The 19,190-nt window shown below is 32.4% G+C and overlaps 4 protein-coding genes across 4 annotated transcripts; 1 reads left to right on the top strand and 3 right to left on the bottom strand.

Annotated features, from left to right (window-relative positions):
- The first annotated feature begins 59 nt into the window (after positions 1-59).
- Positions 60-3,627, top strand: LOC123296812 (T-complex protein 1 subunit alpha). Its single transcript, XM_044878472.1, has 6 exons — positions 60-200; positions 393-634; positions 1,576-1,757; positions 2,105-2,713; positions 2,858-3,050; positions 3,128-3,627. Exons 1-6 carry the CDS (start codon positions 128-130, stop codon positions 3,503-3,505), a joined length of 1,677 nt encoding a protein of 558 aa, XP_044734407.1. The 5' UTR covers positions 60-127; the 3' UTR covers positions 3,506-3,627.
- Positions 3,628-7,309: 3,682 nt separating this feature from the next.
- LOC123290380 (gastrula zinc finger protein XlCGF57.1-like) lies at positions 7,310-9,365 on the bottom strand. Its single transcript, XM_044870528.1, has 2 exons — positions 9,167-9,365; positions 7,310-9,090 (listed from the first exon to the last, which is right to left on the bottom strand). Exons 1-2 carry the CDS (start codon positions 9,299-9,301, stop codon positions 7,684-7,686), a joined length of 1,542 nt encoding a protein of 513 aa, XP_044726463.1. The 5' UTR covers positions 9,302-9,365; the 3' UTR covers positions 7,310-7,683.
- Positions 9,366-10,489: 1,124 nt separating this feature from the next.
- Positions 10,490-15,363, bottom strand: LOC123305046 (zinc finger protein 235-like). Its single transcript, XM_044886650.1, has 2 exons — positions 15,048-15,363; positions 10,490-12,967 (listed from the first exon to the last, which is right to left on the bottom strand). The coding sequence occupies exons 1-2, from the start codon at positions 15,053-15,055 to the stop codon at positions 11,809-11,811; spliced, it is 1,167 nt and encodes a 388-aa protein (XP_044742585.1). The 5' UTR covers positions 15,056-15,363; the 3' UTR covers positions 10,490-11,808.
- Positions 15,364-17,455: 2,092 nt separating this feature from the next.
- On the bottom strand, positions 17,456-18,244 carry LOC123306204 (oocyte zinc finger protein XlCOF19-like). The gene has a single exon (XM_044888119.1). The coding sequence runs from the start codon at positions 18,242-18,244 to the stop codon at positions 17,456-17,458; it is 789 nt and encodes a 262-aa protein (XP_044744054.1).
- Between the last annotated feature and the right edge of the window lie 946 nt (positions 18,245-19,190).

Below are 19,190 nucleotides of genomic sequence, written 5' to 3'. Positions count from 1 at the left end.
GAATGAAATTAAAAACAAGTGACAAAAGTTTCTAGACACCCACATTTAACTTGTAACTAGCTTCATGTTAAATTAGTCATGAAAGAATAGTGTTCAATTTTGGGTGATTACTAGAATAACGTGAAAAATGTCAACACTCGCAGCCGCTTTGACCGTAAATGGTACCAGACAATCTGGTCAATCAATTCGAACACAAAATGGTAAAATTTATTCATATATGAATCAATTAAATCAGTTTGTGATTACATTTTCTTTATAAGAAACTAATAAATTTCATATCAAATACACATGTGCGCCTAACTTTAAGCCGGCCATGTTCCTTCTTTAAAACCATGTGATTCAATTTTACCAAGAAATTTTCTAATGGATTTGTGTTTTTTTGTTATCAATAGTTATGGCAGCATGTTCTATTGCAAATATTGTGAAAAGTTCATTGGGTCCTGTGGGATTGGATAAAATGTTAGTGGATGATATCGGTGATGTTACGGTTACTAATGATGGAGCCACAATTTTACGATTATTGGAAGTTGAACATCCAGCCGCCCGTGTACTTTGTGAGTTAGCACAATTACAAGATGATGAAGTTGGTGATGGTACTACTTCAGTTGTTATCGTTGCCGCTGAATTACTTAAGGTACAGTAAATAAATTCAATAAATTCGAATCAAATTTTAACAATTTGTAAGATTGAGTTAAATTTTAATGTTTAAAAATTAACTTATATAGCCAAAACTTTTGTAAAAATTCCACAAAAAAGTCGTTTTTGACAGCTCAAAAAAAATTTAACAGTTTGCGTTAGAAAAAAATACCTCTAATGACCTCGATACTTTTTTCTGGCTCAACCTATCATTTCACTTTTAAGTAAGCGTGCATATAGCTTGTATATTTGTGTGCTGTCCACAAAGCATCTATTATATGAAACTGATAATAATCTGACGGACACAGCACGCAGTGTTATTTTTACCTGAATTATTACATAGCTACTTCGGATTTTTTCCGGTTATCATATATAAATTATTTTACATAGTACGCATAACAGACTAAGCATCTATTGTTTGAAACTGACCGAACACAGCACGCTATACAATACTTAAGGAATAAATTTCAGTTGTCCGTCGGAGCTGACATGCACAATTTTATTCTTGACGTTCTATCGATACGTTTTTCTGGTACAACCTATCATTTCACTTTCAAGTAAGCGTGTATATAACTTGTATACGTTTGTGCTGTCCACAAAGCATCTATTGTATGAAACTGACAATAATCTGACGGACAGAGCACGCAGTTTAATTGTTACCCAAATGACTACATAGCTACTTAGTTAACGTATATCGTACGTCTTCGGGTTTTTTTCGGATTAACAAATATAAAATTTATTACATAGTATGTATAACAGACTAAGCATCTATTGTTTGAAACTGACAATAACCTAACGAACACAGCACACTATACAATACTTAAGGAATAAATTTCAGTTGTCCGTCGGAGCTGATATACACAATTCATTTTTAAGAAAAGACCTTAAAGTGCCAACTTTAAATTTGAATAGCTCAAAATTTTCTTTTTCTTTTTGTAGAATGCCGACGAATTGGTAAAACAAAAAATTCATCCAACTTCAATAATTAGCGGTTATCGATTAGCATGCAAAGAAGCTTGCAAATATATTCAAGAACATCTCACCATTCCTGTTGACGAATTGGGCCGTGAATGTATCATCAATGTCGCTAAAACTTCAATGTCTTCAAAAATTATTGGAGCGTATCCTTTTATTGTAATAATATTAAATTGTTTACTCTCTAATCTACTGATTATCATTGCTGGCTGGTTATCGAATGATATTCAGTGAATGAACAAATTTATCAATTTTTGTCATAACTTTTTCTATCGTCTTTATGAGCTTATTATGTAGGCCCACGATTTGCAGTCAATAACAGAACACCGTGTATATAAATTAAATGGCTTATTTAACAAGTCTCTTCTTTTTGTCCCACGAGCATTTTGATAACAGGAGTTTTGTTTTTCAGGGGCAAAATGAGTGGCCAAAATGTATTCTGATCTGAATATTTATAAAAAAAAAATATTTTTCCTTAATTTTAAAACAACAGTGATGCCGATTTCTTCTCAGCAATGGTTGTTGACGCAACACAAGCTGTAAAAATAACCGACGCAAAAGGTAATGCCAGTTATCCAATAAAAGCGATAAATGTATTAAAAGCACATGGTCGAAGTACACGGGAAAGTATCTTAGTACAAGGTTACGCCCTCAACTGTTCAATAGCATCACAACAAATGCCAAAGAAAATCTTAAATGCAAAAATAGCATGTCTTGATTTTTCATTACAAAAAGTTAAAATGAAATTAGGCGTTCAAGTATTAATATCTGATCCAGAAAAATTAGAAGGAATACGTGCCCGTGAATTAGATATTACAAAAGAACGTATTCAAAAGATAATCGCAACCGGTGTTAATGTGGTTTTATGTTCGGGTGGTATTGATGATTTATGTTTGAAATATTTCGTTGAATGTGGAGCAATGGCCGTTCGACGTGTCAAGAAATCCGATTTAAAACGTATTGCAAAAGCAACTGGTGCTGGTTTTATTACATCGTTAACGAATATGGAAGGTGAGGAAACATTTGATGTGTCCAGTGTTGGAGAAGCTGCTGAAGTTTGTGTTGAAACTATTTGTGATGATGAACTTATTTTAATCAAAGGGTAAGTTTTTATAAGTTACTAGCTTGATACCAGCCTGCTTTACAGGGCCTAAAAGTAAAAACCATTGCTTTATAGCCTTCACCTCTCTTGGTCTCACTTTTTCATGAAATGTAAACAATAATTTTTGTATTTTATATTTTTCAGACCAAAAGCACGAACAGCTGCATCAATTATTTTACGTGGCCCCAATGATTTCTACTGTGATGAAATGGAACGAAGTATTCATGACGCTATTTGCGTTGTAAAACGTGTCTTAGAAAGTCGTTCAGTTGTTGCTGGTGGTGGATCTGTTGAAGCTGCCCTTTCTATTTATCTAGAAAATTTCGCTACAACTTTGGTAAGTAAACAAATAATTCAAGACTCGCATCACTACAAGTTCTACTTTTAAAATATAAATATTTTATTTTCTTTCAGAGCTCCAGAGAACAATTAGCAATCGCTGAATTTGCAAAATCATTATTAGTGATCCCAAAAACATTAGCTGTGAATGCCGCAAAAGATGCAACCGATTTAGTTGCAAAATTACGTGCATATCAAAATTCAAGTCAAACAAAAGTTGATCATGCCCATTTAAAATGGGTTGGTTTGGATTTAATCGAAGGTACCGTACGTGATAACAAACAAGCGGGTGTTTTGGAACCAGCTATGTCGAAAATTAAATCATTGAAATTTGCAACGGAAGCAGCAATCACAATTTTACGTATTGATGATATGATTAAATTGAATCCGGAATCGAAGGGACAAGGTGGTGGATCGTATCAGGATGCTTTGGCCAGTGGACAATTAGGTTAAACTTTGTATTTGTTTAATTAATTTTTAAATTAACAAAATTTTCATCATTTAATCTAATTTTTTTTTGTAAGAAGTATTTGCATTTTTTTCTCAACACAATATTTTATTATTAATGTTTAAAAAAAATGAATTCACCCCACATTTTTGTTGAAATTTATTTTGGTACTAAAAAAAAAGTCTTCATCTTGAAATTATTTTTTCAGCAATAACCATTTAATAATTTATGAATTAAACATAAAACACACGCTTTGTAATAAAAAAAGTTATTAAAAATTTAATAAAAATGCGTTTTTTTTCTAATTCGTACCCCTCATAGTCCAGTCAACAAGTTCAAATTGGTGAAATATAGAAATTCATCAACCAATCCAATAGGCGTTACAGCCCGGGCTGGGGTCTGGCCTCTTCGACCACTTTCCTCCAGATTGCTCGCTCCTTGACAGCGAATCCCCATTCAGTGGGGACTGCCTCTTCTTCATGTGGCGTACACTTTAACATGCTATATTTTCTTGAGCATTTTTCCTTCCTCCATTCTTTGCACATGTCCGAATCATCTGAGCCTCTGTGATTTGATGAACTTCCATTATATACTCCCTTCAAGATTTCCTGGATTTCTCTGTTTTTTTCGGATGCGCCAATATTGCTCGCTCACTCGGAATGCACCATGTATCCTTCTGATCTTTCGTTCATGTCGTCTTATTTTCTCACGGTCTTCTTGTGTCAGGGTGTAATAAATGGTCAGTTTGGTCTTACGTGAAATTAGTTTGTTCGTCAGGACCCTTGAGATTTGCAAAGTATGCCCTGTTTACATTCTGCATCCTTTTTCTTATGGCGGCACACATTCTCTCCTCGTTGTTCACCTGTTCTCCAAGATATTTGAATTGCGCTACCACCGCCTTATAAACTACATCATCTATGACTAGATCTTTGATTTTCCTCCGGTCTTGTGAGGCTGAGATCTTCAGGAATACTTTCTTTTCTTCATTTATCGCCAGTCCCAATACTGCAGCATTCTTTCTTATCTGTCTTAAAGACTTCAATTAGCTTGTTTTTAAAGACTTCAATTGACTTATTAATAGGAGAGCCCAAGAGGGGATTTTTGTAGTAACTCGAGCGTGTCAGATTAACATGTGAGGAGTTTCTTGGACCTTCCTTAGTACCTCCTCCAAATATTAGCCCTACATATGGGGGGATGTGCGTAGGGCAGATGATCAGATTTGTAAACAGAAAATTGTGATTGGTGAATTAACTTTAGTGCGTCAGATTAATATATGAAGGGTTAATTACATGCTAAAAGATGTACATTTCAATAATCTGATGATTTAAGCGTGACGCAAGGAAATGGGAGGCTTGCAAACCTGCGTTACCCATGGTAGCTCGAACGCGATCAATTTTTTTTCAGATTATTGAAATGTATCACAGCCGCGGTCTATATTTTTTATGTCTATGGTTTATTTATACCCTGTTCAGCCGCCATTCTTGGAGTCGCGAATTGAGATTTGAAAAATAATTTTTAAGTATTAAAGATAATATTAAATATTTAAAAAAATGGCAAATAATTCGTTTGTTGATACAAATAATCATTTGTTTATCAAGCAAGAAAATATGAAACTTGAAAAAGAATTTCAAACAGAATTAATAATTATTAAAAATGAAATATTTGATGACAATGCTGTAATGGAAGATGGACAAAATGAAAAATCAGAAGAAGGCAACAATGATAATGAGAGTGTTATAAGTGTAAAACATGAACCTGTTTATGAAAATGATAAACAATTGTGCACAATTAATTATGAAAATATTAAACCTGAAAAAGAGTTACATACAGAACTGATTATTAAAAGTGAAAAATTAGATGAAACGGTTTTAGGAGAAAAACGATTTTCATGTGATATATGTAATAAAAAATTTAATAATCAATGTACTTTAGTTCGACATAAACTTATTCATAGTGAAGAAAAACAATTTTCATGTGACATGTGTAATAAAAAATTTACTTATCGACATAATTTAGTTCGACATAAACTGATTCATAGTGAGGAAAAACTGTTTTCATGTGACGTTTGTAACGATAGATTCACTTATCAACATAATTTAGTTAAACATAAACTGATTCATAGTGGTGAAAATCAATTTTCATGTGATATTTGTAATAAAACATTTAATTATCAACATAATTTAGTGCAACATAAACGAATTCATAGTGGAGAAAAACCATTTTCATGCGATATTTGTCATAAAACATTTAATGTTAAAAGTAATTTAGTTACACATAAAAGGATTCATAGTGTAGAAAAGCAGTTTTCAGGTGATTTTTGTAATAAAATATTTAATTATCAACATAATTTAGTGCAACATAAACGAATTCATAGCGGAGAAAAACCATTTTCATGTGAAATTTGTCATAAAACATTTAATGTTAAAAGTAATTTAGTTCAACATAAAAGGATTCATAGTCGAGAAAATCAGTTTTCATGTGATATTTGTAATAAAATATTTAGTTATCAACGTAGTTTAGTTCAACATAAACGAATTCATAGTGGAGAAAAACCATTTTCATGCGATATTTGTCAAAAAACATTTAATATTAAATGTAACTTAGTTGCGCATAAAAGGATTCATAGTGGAGAAAAACCATTTTCATGTGATATCTGTAATAAAACATTTACTTTTCAACAAAATTTAGTTCAGCATAAACTGATTCATCAATGAATGTTTTCATTCAGATGGCAGCACGGCCTAAACTGGACACGTGATTTAATTTGACGCTCACTTTCAGCGTCATGCGTCATCATGAAAATACACCTTTATAATTTAACAACTTGTAACTGTATAAATAAATTGAAATCGTAGAATAAAAATTTCCTTATTTTTGAATTCCTGAACCAATCTTCTCACTTTATAATATTACACTTTTAATCCGTCAATTTTTAAGTAACTTGTAACGGCGTCTCACGGCAGTATCATTTTGTGGCTGACAACCAAATATACCAAGGGTCTGGGTGTTATAATCAAATATTACTAGATTTCAATTTAACATTACTTAATCTCAATTAAAATTTTGTATTGAATATCTCCGTTTTCTGTAATAGTGTTCCATTTTTGAACGCAAGGGCTAAAAACTTTAGAATTCAACCAACACTCGTAATAACAACAGTTCAGAGTTATCAAATGCAATAAAAAATGTTCAAGGCAACAAAAATGAAATAATATCCAATAGAGCTACAAAAAATAGTTATAATAAAAGCTTGAGACTAAGCTAATCATACTTCAAAGTAATGACTAGTTATGTATAATATAAGATACAGTTAATGCTCAAATACATGTCATAGCCGGTAGCCTTAAGATGATACTGTCGTGAGAAGCTCTATGGTTTGTATCACAAACATAGTGAATGAAACAATTAATTTGTCACAGTTAATGCGTACCACAAATAGTCCAAATATTTGGTTGGATACTGGGAATTAGGGGGACATATCGGAACAACAATGACGCAAGTAGGAAAGGGGGCAACTAGATTCTATAGCAATCTAAAATTTCAATGGTAGTTTTTGAGTTTCCACCGAAATTATAGTTAAACTATGTACAGGGATGTTTAAAATAGATATTCGTTTCCTTATCCTTAGGGATCCTAAGGCTGGCTACGACCTTGTATATTGACCAATAATTTGAGAAACTAAATAATAAATATATTTTTAAATGTTGTTTAATTAAGTTAAAATATTTTATATTTTTATAAAAGTATTATTCAAATAAAAAATTAAAGAATTGAAATAATTTTTGTGTATAATTATTTGTTGCGTGTAGAACCGATTTTAGTGCCACCTCTCGGGAATATTTATAAGTTCACTATAATAGTTATGTAAGCAAATTTTTAATATTTTTTGTTCAAATAACTAGTTTATTACAATTTTACATGATACAAGTCTCTCATACATGATACTTTTAATAGCTTTTGCTATCTCAAAACATTAGACGGTCCAAAAATGTTGAGAAATTCAGAGTTATTCAGAGTTCCTAAAACTTTTTCAGAGTTTCTCAGACTTAATCTTCCACCAGTCATATAACGACTCATTCAGAATGGGTAAATTAAATAACGAACCTCACGCTTTGTGACTTAGGTAATTGTTTAATTTATCGGTTTTTCCTGAAGCGATAAACAATGGAATTTCATTTAAGATTTAAAGACTTTTTAAATCGTCGATATTAGTATTTTTAACATCCGTATACAAAACCACATTTGAGTGTACAAGTTTCATATGAGTCCGTAACGATGATTTCTGACTAAACGGTTTTTCACATATAACACAACTAAACGGTTTCTCACCTGTATGTGTACGCATGTGTGTCGTTAAAGTTGCACGTAACGCAAAACGTTGTGAGCACACCGTACACGTATACGGTTTTATATTTAAATGCATCGTTTTAACGTGATGCGTTAAACCCGCTCGTGATTTATACTTCATGCCACATTTATCACATTCGAATGTTTTCTCATCGCTATGCGTACGCATATGTAAATCTAATTCCGCCAGGGAGCCAGCTCCTTTACCGCAAACATTACATAAATGTTTTAAACTACGCGCAATATTCTCATGTTTACGTTCAACGTGTTGTTTCAGTGAGATTTCATGTAGAAATGTTTTCGAACATTGTGAACATTTTATTAGATTTCGATTATTTTTATGAATTCTCATGTGCGTTTGCATATTTGTTTTTGATATTTGTTTCGAACAAATTTTACATGGGATTCGAACATGGTACACGTTGATATTGCTATGTTTCGTTTTAATGTGTTTGGTTAGTGAAAAATTTAATTTGAACGCTTGCCCACATTCGGTACATTCATACGGCCGATCTGGTTTATGAACTACACTATGACGTTCGAGTCCGATACGTGAGCTAAACTTTTTACCGCACGTGTTACATAAATATTTCAATTCATGTGCGATTCTTTCATGATCTCGACGTATATGAGTTTTAATTGAACTCTGATGTAAGAATTTTCTATCACAGCGTGGGCATTTTATTAAATCGCGATTATTTTTATGTACGTTTAAATGCCGTTTAATATGACGTTTTACGACATGTTTACCGCATACGGAGCAAGGGATACGTTCATCCGTTGAAGAATTTGTACGATTTGTAGCATGTACTAAACTATGACGTAACAATTTACTAGACGTTCTAAATACTTTATTACAATGCTTACATTTGTTATGTGACTTTAAATGTGTCTCGAACTGTAATTTATGATAAAATACTAAATTACATAATTTACATCGTTCACCTTTAGCGGAATGATAACGTTTTTTATGTAAACCTAAATGTTGAAGATGATTACAGGTAAAATTACATTCATCACAAGAATATTTTAATTTTTCTTCAATCGTTGGAACTTCTTCAATTTCACTTTTTATCGATAATTTATCATCCCCATCGAAATCATTGATTTCGATATTATTCTGAAGTATTTCACGTAATTCAATGTCTGATGATTCCGCGGTTTGTTTGAATTTAAACGCGTTCTGAAGGTCATCTAAACAAGTCGCACATATTTGATTCGGTAATTCGTCATGAATCCATATCTGGAAAAGAAAATAAATTTTTTAAATAAAGTATTGCAGTTTAATTTTTGAGGGGACATGCTTCACAATGATTTACTTTTACTGAAGTACATGTGCTTATCATTTCAATAATTTGATATAATGTTATTGATATTAAATTATCGGATTGTTTTAAACAAATTCGACATATTTTTATAAAATCTGTTTTACTTAATACATTTTTAATATCCATTGTGTGATTTTTATTTTAAGTTAATGGTATTTTGTAATTTAGAAATCATGTTGATTCGATTTCAGCACCAAGAATCATGAAAGTGAGTTAAACTTTCTTTAAATATTATTTATTTTAATTTACATTAAAATAGGAAAAAAATGATGGTAATTCTCTTTTACATGCCTAAAAATGTACCGTTAGTCAGGTCCTTTCATATTTACCTCAAAATAAAGCTTACCTAATGTATTCGCACCGTGCGTGAGTTTTATTGGAGGCGTTTCCATGGCAACGATACACTACTTTGATTATAGAATTGTATGGATTGCATTTATGACTTACATTGAAAATTGTCTCACAAATTTAAGTAAATAATTATGATAATTTACATTTGAAAAAGAATATTTGTGCAATTTGATTTCTTATTTTCACAATTTTTAATGCATTAAGTTTAATTAATTAGTCTTTTTCAATAATTTTAATAAGACATTTTCTATAACATTAACATGTAAAGAACTGCAAATAAGTCATAACAGCCTCCTTTATCGCCAAAATTTTTCACTGGAAGCGCTGGCATCGATTTTATTGTCCCTACCATGATTATGCACACAACGAATAGAATTTAACTAGAGGACACCTAAGACTTCGTTTATATTATGCCAATCGGCAAGTCTATATCAGGCCTGGATAACTCTGGATTAAACAGTCTAAAAACGTTGAGAAATTCAGAGTTCCTAAGACTTTTTCAGAGTTTCTAAGACTTATTCAGACTTATTCTTTCTTCAAATATTTTTTCCGGCAAGGTTTATCAATTAAATCATAATATTCATTCCCCTCGTAAGAAGTTTTTTATGGAAGAGTGCTGCTATTGTCATCCGCCATGACTAACTGTGCTTTTAAGAATGACAGGGTGAATGCTAGGGCCAAAAAAACCCGCACCCGTGCTAACTCGATCCTATTGAAGGCATGACTAATCCGAGGATCACAGGGTGAGACCACGCAAGAGAATAGTCTCAATTTGTGACTCTAACTGTATATTCATTGATATTATTGAAATGAAATTCTCTAGCTCAATTTAGAAAGGCGGTTGAGGTGTGTAAAGCTTTAAAGATGTCGAAAAAAATGCAGTTTTTCTGAGAGAGTCTCCTTCAAACCACTAAAACAACTCCTACTTTAATGTAAAATTTTATTTTAAATAACAAGAACTTCTTTTATTTACTTAAAATGTTTCTATTTTGGCCTTGAACTTTATTACATCATAAATCGATATAAAAAGGAATATTTTATTTTAAAAGTAAATTTTGTGTATAAAAAGCAAATTAATTTTTAGTTGTTTTCCCTTTAGAGAGAAAAACTATCCCATCTTTATTGCACATGTTGGCAGCTTGGCACACATTTATGAATTCCAGTTATCTTCTCGCATGCTTTCAGACTGAAACCATATATTCTCTGGTTTCAGACGACTAGATCCTTGTAATACGGTTAATTCAACTAAATTGATTTGTAATTACTGACATTACTTCACAGGAATTAATAAAATAAAATATTTTTCCATGGTTACAGGCCGTAGTAGATTAAGTTTAGATGGTGCCCTAAGTGCATTCTAAAATACCAACGATTCTCTATTATACACAAATTCTCGCATCTACTTCTTCGAGGCTTAGGATCACAATTATTCGATGTCTTTCAATTATTTTCGAGACAACAGTCTTTAATTCTTTTAAAATTTACTTAGTTTGTTTCACTTTGTCATTATTTAGGCGTACGTCGTTAGGTTTTTGAGGATCTTCTTCAACTCTTTGATCTGTATAGGTTTTTTCCACTGCCATACTTTGTCTTCTTCTCTATTCACCTTATTGGTAAATCCATCAGCCCCTCCTATCTTCTCACCCTTTATCTTGGACTATTCGCATCATTGATAAATCCATCAGACCTCCCTCATATTAATAGGCAGTGCAAATGGGTCCTTAGCACCTAGTCCAAGGAACTTCTGTGCCTTCTTGGAGAATAACCTCGAAAGTGAGACGTCTCTGAGTAAGAGATGAAGCTATAGGATTCTATCGAGGCCAGACGTATGCAGAAAGCCCACACCTACTCCGCACGGATTTTTTTCCAGGATTGATGGATCCAAGGTCTTGATCGCAAACATTCATAACTTGAAGCCCCGCTTGTTTTGCCGGAGTATGTAACAAGTATGGAGGTTTCATCGTTCTCCATACAGGCCCTACAAATGGGGTCATTAGAGATCATCAGAGGTGGTACTTCAATCGACGCAACAGTGCCGTATCAGGAGTTTCACCACCATTCTAAACTGCGGTCTAGTTTATTTCAGGCTAGCACAGTCGAATGGCCTAAAAAGTTCTGCGCAAATAGTTCTAGTAATCAAGATAGGCTTCTCGCATTCCTTAATTCTCGTGAAAAAAACTCTGGTAATAGATTTTCTCATCCAAATGTCTTTGAAAAAAGTTCTCGTAATTGAATACCCGTTGAGAGTTAAGACAATGGCAGAAAATGCTTCGTTTTTGATTTCACGTAGAATGTACAAGTCTCATATGTGTCGTTAGCGTACTTTTTTGATTAAACGATTTTTCACATAAAGCACAAACAAACGGTCGCTCACCAGTATGCGTACGCATATGACGTTCAACAACACTCCGTGTGGAAAAATGTCTCGAGCATATCGGACACGGATGTGGTTTCAAATTTAAATGAACCGATTTCACATGATATCGTAGCCCATGCATCGTTTTATATTTCATGTTACACGTTTGACATGCAAACGTTTTCTCATCGCTATGCGACAACATGTGAATTTTTAATTCGGCCCGTGTATTAAACCCTTTACCGCACATATTACATAAATGTCGAAATTCTCGAACGATTTTCTCATGAAACTTTTGTATATGTTGCTCCAACGATAACTGATGTAGAAATTGTTTCGAACATTGTGTACAATTATATATGTCACGGACAGCTTTATGTGTTTGTAAATGTGGTTTCATGTTCGTTTTCGAGATCATTTTACCACACACTTTACACGGTATCCGATTATTCTTTTTCATATTCATATGAATCTGTTTGATATGTGATTTAAGATTATGATTTAATTTAAAACCTTTCCCACATTGTGGACATTCAAACGGTCGATCATTTCGATGTACAGATCCGTGACGATCTAAATCACAGCGTGTACCAAATTTTTTACCACAAATCGTACATAAATGCTTGTATTCACGTGGTTTATTCTCATGAAATCGTTGTATATGAATTTTTAACGAACATTGATGTAAGAATTTCTTATCACATTGCTCGCATTTAATCATTTCTCGATCATTTTTATGGATTTTTAAATGTCGTTTAATTTCCCGCTTTAATATTCGTTTACCACATATATCACATGGTGTACGTACATCATTACTGCGCATGTGCATAGAACGATCATGTAATTTTAATGATGTATACAATTTAAAACTTTTATTACATTGGAAACATTTATGTGGTTTATCTGTACCGTGTACGAGAATCGAATGTTTTAATAAACTATTGTTGGTTTTGAAATTCGTGTTACATTCTGTACAGAATTTTGATTTCGAACATAATTGGATGTCTTCGTGTCGTTTTAATTGTTGGGGATGATAAAATAGAGTGTTACATTTACTGCAGCGCATGCCTTTAGTTTGATGATACCTAGTACAATAAAATTAAATAAAAAGTCATCATAATCAAGATAAAATTCATGCATCTTTGAAATATTCCACAGTTGTCAATTAGATTGTAATATGTTAGGTTTGATTCGAGTGGCTGTCCTGGGGTGGGACACACTTAGACCATAGAGTCCGTTGTGATACCGTAAATGGGTTGACCCATCCCCGGCCACTATTCCATGAACCATTTGGAGCTGTTAAGAACAGCAGGAGAGCTTTGACGTCGACTGACTTTAGGTCGGAGAGGTCGTCAAAGAGAGGCTGGCTCAAGTAAGTCCATCTCCTCATGACAAGAGCTGGGCAGTGGCAGAGAAGTCGAGACATTGTCTCCTCCTCGTCATCACTGTGACAGCTCCTGCAGTAGTCGTGATACAATACACTGCCAGGCGTAAGCGTTCATCATGTTTGCCACCCAGCCAGTGTCCTGTGATAGCCGCAACAACTTTGGGAACAGAGGTCCTTGGAAGTGATATGAGAACTTCGGAACGCCTGCGATTGTACTCAGACCATTAGATTGTAATAACTTCGTATAAAAATTCGACCTCTCAGCATTAAAATCTAGCTATTTAGCCACTACGGGAAAAAATAATATTTGCCACTCTTGACGCTCTTCCCCATTTACAGGGTGTGTTTTTTAAGTCGACATATGCATGAAACTCGATAAATAACATTAGATGAACGCTTTATATCAGAAAGTTGTTGCAAGAATGTGGAATCCTAGTCCCGGAATTAAGCACAAATTGATAGCTAGCGAAAAACTAGCATAACAGCTGAAAAAAATGACTTAAAATTAGTGGGTTTCAAAAAAAATTCCCATAAGATCGGATAAAATATGCCTGTGTTATCAAAAAAATCGAATTTTTTAACTTTATGACGTCATCAGAATCCAAAAAATTTAAATTTTGCTCTATCACATCCAAATTTTATCCAATTCTGATAAACCAACTATGTAATCCTACTAAATTTTGGTCATTCTTTTCAAATTTGTGATCAAAATTAACCTAGCTCTAATAGGTTTCAAGAATGTGGAGTCCTGATCCCGGAATTAAGCACATAAGTGATAGCTAGCGAAAATCTAACATCACAACTAGAAAGATTGACCTAAAATTAATGGATTTCAAAAAAAATTCCAATAATATCGGATAAAATATGCCTGTGTTATCAAAAAAATCGAATTTTTTAACTTTATGACGTCATCAGAATCCAAAAAATTTAAATTTTGCTCTATCACATCCAAATTTTATCCAATTCTGATAAACCAACTATGTAATCCTACTAAATTTTGGTCATTCTTTTCAAATTTGTGATCAAAATTAACCTAGCTCTAATAGGTTTCAAGAATGTGGAGTCCTGATCCCGGAATTAAGCACATAAGTGATAGCTAGCGAAAATCTAACATCACAACTAGAAAGATTGACCTAAAATTAATGGATTTCAAAAAAAATTCCAATAATATCGGATAAAATATGCCTGTGTTATCAAAAAAATCGAATTTTTTAACTTTATGACGTCATCAGAATCCAAAAAATTTAAATTTTGCTCTATCACATCCAAATTTTATCCAATTCTGATAAACCAAGTATGTAATCCTACTAAATTTGAGTCATTTTTTTCAAATTTATGAACAAAATTAACCAAGCTCTAATAGATTTCAAGAATGTGAAGTCCTGGTCCCGGAATTAAGCACATAAGTGATAGCTAGCGAAAAACTAACATCACAACTAAAAAGATTGACCTAAAATTAGTGGATTTCAAAAAAAATTCCAATAATATCGGATAAAATATGTCTGTGTTATCAAAAAAATCGAATTTTTTAACTTTATGACGTCATCAGATTCCAAAAAAATTAAATTTTGCTCTATAACATCCAAATTTTATCCAATTATGATAAACCAAGTATGTAATCCTACTAAATTTGGGTCATATTTTTCAAATTTGTGATCAAAATAAACCTAACTATTGGAGAAAATGGATACCATAGAATAGTTTTTTCAAACTACTGTGAAAAATTTCAAAGATGCATTAATTTTGTCCTTTTAGACATTTAGTTTAATTGAACTAACCGTTTCATATGTAATCCTAAATGATGAAGATGTTCACATGTAAAATCACATTCGTCGCATTCAAGATGAATTCTTTTATTTTCTTCTTCTTCAACGGGTTTTGTATCTTCATCGCTTTCATATTTGAACTTAGATATTTCATTAATTCGTTCAAATTTAATATCTTCCGAGTGATTATCGTGTGGTTCATTTTTAATACTTTCCAAATCGAGATTATCATCATCCAATTCAGATCTTTGATCATCGTATTGTTGAGTTTCTTCGTATAATTTTCGTAAATTTCGATCGGATCTTTCTGCTAATTGTTTAAAATTATATGAATTTTGTAATTCGATAAAACAATTTTCACATAATTGATTTGGTAAATTATCATTTGCATAAATCTGGAACAATTTTGGATTAGAAATTATTATTCGATTATTAATTATCAGAATCAATCAAGTGCGGATACAGCCCTCAAAAAAAGGTGATAGGCACGGCACAGCATTTGAAAATCGGCCAAATGCGAATCGGAGTAAGACCTCGCTCGCTTTTGAAATTTCATCTTAATTGACTATTAAAGAAACTCGAAGAACTAGTTGTTTTTTGATTGGTTAACTACAAAACGAGATATTTAGGTGTATAGATTACAATGACTCACCCTGTATGTAATACTCTTATATTCTCAGTAGAGTGAGAGGTACGGGCATGAAGGTTATAAAGAACGATCGCTATAGAAAATATTGTCCCCGAAATATGGATAAAATAAGTGAGGCGCTGCGATCGCTAAGTTGTATCAATAAAAGCGGGCTGTTGTGCGCTAATTTGAAATGATATATCAATTTTTACATTATGCAACTAACTTCATCTACTTGTACTCATAAACAGCTAACTTCGCAGATACTACTTAATGATGACAGCGCGGCTGGTGGCTGAAAAATGAACTATAAATTCTACAAATTTTCAGGGACAGGCGCGCTAATGCTTTAACACGTAGCGATCGTTCCCCTTCTTTATAACCTGCATGGGTACGGGCGAAAATATTACGGTGCAGACGATATGTGCCTCTCACGTTGCCGACGCAGGGCCGTTTATGTTTTACGAATGCGTCATTTCAAGGCCAATAACCAATAAATGCCCAGTAGAAAAAGAAGGCGCGTTTCCGATGCAAGTATGCATAACTTACAAAGTCCTTTTGCTTTGTCTCGCTTGTTTTCGGCGATCACTTCTATAGAAGGGCATAAGATACTGGCAATATAGGAGAATTACATATATGTAATTTCATGGCAAATATGGCGTATTTTGTATACAGGGTTGTTCAGTAAGATATTATTACTAACGTGGTAGATTATATAATTTTTTATTTTCTGTCGTTGTAGACTAACTGTGGCATTCCTACTAACTTCATAAGAGAGGCGGGATGTAGCATTTTTGTTCTTAAAAGCTGCTTCTTTCCTCTTTTATTTTAAAGCCAACCAGGGTAGACGTCAAACTATATAAGATATAAGTGGTAACATCTTATTAAACAATCCTGTATTAAATTGTTAGCAAAAATTTCAGATACAAATATTTCCAGGGGGTAAAATGAGGATGAAAATTTGGAAATTTAGTTTACTTGTTAAGGACGCATATCACGTGCTTCGTATTTAATCCCAAGTAATTTGTTTACTTTTGTTATGACTTACTTGAACAGAAGTACATGTTGTCATCATTTCAATAATTTGAAATAAAGAAATCGAGACGGGTTGATCTGGTAGTTTTAAACAAACTCGACAAATTATTGTAAAATCTGATATTTTTACTTCCATTATTTTAAAAACAGATGATAATTATTGATTAAAAAAATTAATAAATGACATTATACACTAAGAATTCATACGTAAAAATCATGCGTAAACTCAAATCGCTTTCGTTATTCATTAATGGATTCAGATTCTTAAGATTAAAAAAAAAAGGTTTTTAAATAAAAATTGCACTAATAATGCTGTAATTGGGTAAATCTATTAAAAATAAAATTTCGCCTCCCATTATGTCCACTCAATTTTTATTTAAAAACTGACGCTTGATTATAAAGGTGTATTTTCATGATGAGGCTTGACGCTGATTTTGAGCGTCAAATAAAGTCACGTGGTCAGTTTAGGCCGGTTTAGGCCATCTGGATGAAAAAACAAACTTTAGCAGTGTCAAATAATAAAAAGCTTAACAGTGTTTAGCTGGGCATAGTTCTGTTTTTTTCAGCTAGGTGGATTTCTAATTTGACGCTCAAAGCCAGCGTCAAGCGTCATCATGGAATTACTTTAGAAACAAAAAAAGCAATCAATGTTTATGCGTACAGGATTAAATTTAAAAACAACTTTTTAATTAAAAAATATTTTATTTTGGTATTAAATTTGTACAAACATAGTTAAAACTTAATCGATTCATTTTTTCTAAGTGGCATGAACTCGCATATGCGTTTTTAACACACATCGAAATCCAAACGATTTCCCACAAACTAAACATGAATACGGTCGTTCGCCAGTATGCTTACGCATATGATTCTGTAAAATATTCTTGGAATGAAACGCTTGTGAACATATTGGACATACACACGGCCTTTGATTTAAATGTACAGTTTTTTTATGATGATTCAAAGCACCTGTACGTCCATAACTTTTACCGCATATATCACATTCAAATGGTTTTACACCTTTATGCGCATTCAAGTGTCGTTTCAACTCGGCTCTAGAAACAACTCCCCTACCACAAATATTACATAAATAATGATATTTTAATTGTTCGTTTTGATGTACTCGTTTAAAATGTATTTCAAGTGATTTTTCTAGACTGAATTTCTTGTTACATTCTGTACACGGATATGGGGAGCGTTCTTCGTGGATTTTTAAATGTCGTTCTAAATATGTTTTACGTACATTTTTACCACATATTTGACATACTTCACACGCTTGACTCACGTGAACGGTTTTTACATGTTTTGTTAAAATAAATCGTGCTTTAAATGATAAATCGCATTGGGTACAATGAAATGGTCGTTCATTTGAATGTGAAATTTGATGATGTTTTAATTTCCGTTTGTTAATATATCCTTTATTGCATACATCACAAAAATACTTTTTTTCGATGTGCGATCGTTCATGTGTTTCTAAATGAATTCGATGATAACAAATAAATGAACAATAATTACATTTTGTTCCAGTTGCATTATGGGTTTTTCTCATATGTATTCCTAATTTCCATGTTTCACTAAATTTATGATTACATATTTCACATTCATAAATTTTTTGTGCTTTTTTTATCAATAATTTTGATTTAGTTTCGATTTTTAAATTTTCTGCGTTCTCATTATTTTCATCTTGATCATTTTCATCAGATAATTCATCTTTAATTTCATCCGATAAATCAGGATCTGATTTTAATTCAAAATTTATTGTTTCTATTTTAATTTTATTCTCATTAATTTCGATAGTTTTATTATTAGTATTTTCGATGATTTTTCGTAATTCGGTGTCGGATTGTTCACATAAATATTTGAAATTAAAGGCATTTTGTAATTGCGTTACGCATAATTCGCATAAATGATTTGGTAAATTATCATTTGGGCAAATCTAAAAAAGTCAAACTCAAATAAAAATCTTCTTAATAATCAGAAAACTCTAAAACATTAAAAGTATTTTTTGACCCCCGAACTAAGAAAAAGAGGTGTTATAAGTTTGACCGCTGTGTCTGTCTGTCTCTGGCATCGTAGCGCCTAAACTGGATCAACCGATTTTGATTTTTTGGTTTTGTTTGAAAGTTAATTTAATGGAGAGTGTTCTTAGCTATGTTTCAAGTTCGAATTTAGGGTTCCGTATCCGAAAAATTTGTTGGGGTTTTTTAAATTATGTAAATTTCACTTGATTGTTTGTTAGGGTGATTTAGGACCCGATTCAGGGAAGGGATTTGAAGAACCTATTATTTTTTATTTTAGATTAACTTATTATTTCAAGAAAGTGTGTATTACTCGCGTTTTATTTACAATTTCTTACGTAATCTTAATTAATGGCGCACTATCATCCCTCTCGAAGATTGACAATTTCTAAATCCTTTCGAAACGAATATTATTTAACGTCTTAATGCGTCTCAAATACAATAAAGAAAACTTTTTCATTATAAAATAAAAAACTC

This window comes from Chrysoperla carnea, chromosome 1 (assembly GCF_905475395.1).
Source record: "Chrysoperla carnea chromosome 1, inChrCarn1.1, whole genome shotgun sequence".
Lineage (NCBI taxonomy): Eukaryota > Metazoa > Arthropoda > Insecta > Neuroptera > Chrysopidae > Chrysoperla > Chrysoperla carnea.
This window is presented reverse-complemented; position numbering and strand designations above follow the sequence as displayed.